General features: G+C 57.6%; 1 protein-coding gene across 1 annotated transcript; it reads right to left on the bottom strand.

Moving 5' to 3' along the window:
- Positions 1-1,470: 1,470 nt before the first annotated feature.
- On the bottom strand, positions 1,471-2,596 carry Tmsb10 (thymosin beta 10). Its single transcript, XM_075983806.1, has 3 exons — positions 2,465-2,596; positions 2,042-2,153; positions 1,471-1,772 (listed from the first exon to the last, which is right to left on the bottom strand). Exons 2-3 carry the CDS (start codon positions 2,139-2,141, stop codon positions 1,738-1,740), a joined length of 135 nt encoding a protein of 44 aa, XP_075839921.1. The 5' UTR covers positions 2,142-2,153; positions 2,465-2,596; the 3' UTR covers positions 1,471-1,737.
- Positions 2,597-2,837: the final 241 nt, after the last annotated feature.

Raw genomic sequence — 2,837 nt, 5'->3', positions numbered from 1 at the left:
GACTAACGGAGCTGGCCTCTGCAGCCTTCCGTCATTAGCCTCAATTGTAAATTAACAGTACTTCCTTCCTTTGGGGGGAAGTGAGTATGTTTGGCTTCCCTAAACCATAGGAATGATCACAGGTTCGTCATGTTCAGGCCCTGCCAATCAAGGAACAAGACTCAACAGGCCAGTGAAGGAGCAGGGAAACATGGTAGCTGTCGGCTTTAGCACGACCAAGATGGGGTGGGTGAGGCCAACTAGAATTTTCAGTAGGTTCTCTTTCTCTGTTTTCTTTCTTCTGAGCTAAAGAGATTAGGCCCACTTACAAGAGCATCGGCTAGAGATTTCTTACTCAAACATGGGGGCTACTCATCAGTCCCAGCCTGTGAGGGGTCACTGCAAAAGCTGCACTTGGGGGAGTCACTAACATCAGTGAAAAAGAATCCTTCCCCATTCAAAGGTGATTTAGGCCTCCAGGTACCAGGGAAGGAACTGAGGGTAGGTTTGTCGTGTTGCTCCTTTATGCCCGCTAGGCTGAGCCTCCCCCAACTGCCTGCCTCTGCTCTGCCCTGTCTGCTTGTCTCATTACTAGCTTTTACATTTCCTGTTGCCGGAGGATACACCTCTTTTGAACTAACTGCCCTCATGCATTTATCGAGTCCCTTGGGGGTGAAACAAAAATGTGGGGCAAACCCTCTTCAATTGTCTCCCTCCCTCCCCTCCTCCAGGAAAAGGCCACCCCTGTAATCATAAGCTCCTTTCATGCCCAGTAGTGCCGGGCTCCTCCTCCACTAGGCCCCTCTGGCCTGGTCCCGCCCCTTCCCCACGGGTCACGAAGAGGGTGTGACCTTCTTCAGTTCTGCCGACCCACTGCAACCACGCTCCCTCTTCTCACTTCCACCCTTCCTGCGGATCTCAGGTCTAGAGGCCGCTCAGCCACCCCTCCCCACCCCCAAAGGCTAACGTATTCGCGGAAGGTCCCGAGACAAAACAAAAACCAAAAAGCCCAAACCCCCTCCCCCAAACCTAGGCTGTTCCCTATGGCTGTAGTTGTCGGTTCGGCAAGTTCTGATCAAACACACGGTTGTCTCACCAGGTCCCGCCTTTGTTTCTGTTTCATTCAGTAATGTCTAGAGAAAAATCTTGTGTGTTTGTGAGGGACGGACCCCGACCTCGCCCAATTTCCAACATTCCAGAATGATCCTTTGCTCCCTCCCTCTCAGCCTTTAAATCACTGCTTCTGGTATGCGTGAGGTTACAGGGTAGACGAGCTGATCAGCTGTACATCCTAATCTTTTGGGAAGCATTTCTCAGAAGTGGGGTTAAATTTTACATGGGTTGTATTAAGAGCCAGCAACCGAGAACCCAGGAAACCTTAGGGCGAAGCACGGAAAACCAAAATAAAAATGACGCCCCCCCCCTTCTCTGCGGCACAACTCACTCCCGCTCTGCCCACGCATACTCTGCTAAAAGATTCAGACCACGCCAGCCATGCCACGAGGTGTTTTATTTTCATCAATCATACAAATATTTTTCTATAATATCCCAGGGCAAACCGGTGAAATTTGGCAGTCCGATTAGTGGGGGGTCCCCCTTCAGAGACCCGCGGGCCGGTGGCATCGGCGCGGAGTGCCCGGGTTCACAGTGCAGCTTGTGGCTCGCGTCCATCTTGCAGGTGGCTCTTCCTCCACATCACGAGGGGGTCTCGGAGATGACGGGGTGGGGTGGGGTGGGGGAATCCTCCAGTCTGGGCTTTTAGGAAATTTCACTCCTCTTTTCCTGTTCAATGGCTGCAAAGGACGAGATGTGGGCATTGGAGAATGGAGCCACTTTACAGCCCCCCACCCAAAAACCCGGTGTGGGCGAGGCACCCACGAGGCCGGGGGACAAGGAGGGAATTTGGAAGGGACAAAGTGCTTTGTGTAACTGGGAGGGTGGCTGTGGCCGCTCAGATTCGGGGTGGGAGAATAGTGGCCGGATGGGGGTGGGGGTGCCGGGCTGGCACAGCAGGGAAGGGTGGAGCGCTGGGGTGGGAACCCGGAGGCGGGCGAGCACTCACTCTCTTTGGTCGGCAGGGTGTTCTTCTCCTGCGTCTCGGTCTTCTTCAGCTTGGCCTTATCGAAGCTGGCGATTTCCCCCATGTCCGGCTTGTCTGCCATTTTCTTACAACCCTGATGGGCGAACCAAGGAGATAGTAGGTGGCCTGAGGCTTGGGGGTGACCAGAGCTCCCTGGGTCCCGCGCTCTCCACGAACGCCTCTCGACGTGGCATTCCCAGCCCGGGGCGTTCCCGGAGCCCGGAGGCCGAGGATCCGGGGCTCGTCCACCACACCCTCCCTCGAAGTCCCAGGGCGTGGCCTGCCAGCCTCTGGATGTTCCAAACCGCCGCTTCGCCTGTTGCAACCCAGGGAGGACGCGCCCGCCAGCCACAAGCTGCACCGACCCCACCCAGGGTAGGCCCCAAGCCCAGCTCTGTGCCTCACCGTGGAGTCTCGTTCCGAGCTCGCGCTCCAGGTGCTCCCACTCGCCTTGCTGCAGCAAGAGACAAAAGAGCGGCGCCCGCCCCTCGCCTTATATACACCGCGCCCCGCCCCGCCTCTCGCCCGCCGCAGCGGGGGCGTGGCCAGCCCGTGAGGGGCGTGGCCAGCGCGCGTCGGGTGGGGGGCTCAGCATCTCGAAGGCTGCATGGGCTCCGCCCTCCTCGGCCCGCGCCCTTAGCCCGTTGCGCTCCCGTGTGGGGGGTGGCTGACGCCTGTTCCCCGTGGTCTCTTTCCCTGCTGCATCTCCTTCTCCCAGTACCCAGGAGCCTGCTGCTCACCTCGTGGGAAGGGCGTGGGGGGCAGCGGGAAAAGACTT

Source organism: Microtus pennsylvanicus, chromosome 8 (assembly GCF_037038515.1).
Source record: "Microtus pennsylvanicus isolate mMicPen1 chromosome 8, mMicPen1.hap1, whole genome shotgun sequence".
Taxonomy (NCBI): Eukaryota; Metazoa; Chordata; class Mammalia; order Rodentia; family Cricetidae; genus Microtus; species Microtus pennsylvanicus.
Note: the sequence above shows the minus strand (reverse complement) of the source record. Positions and strands in the feature narration are given on the sequence as shown.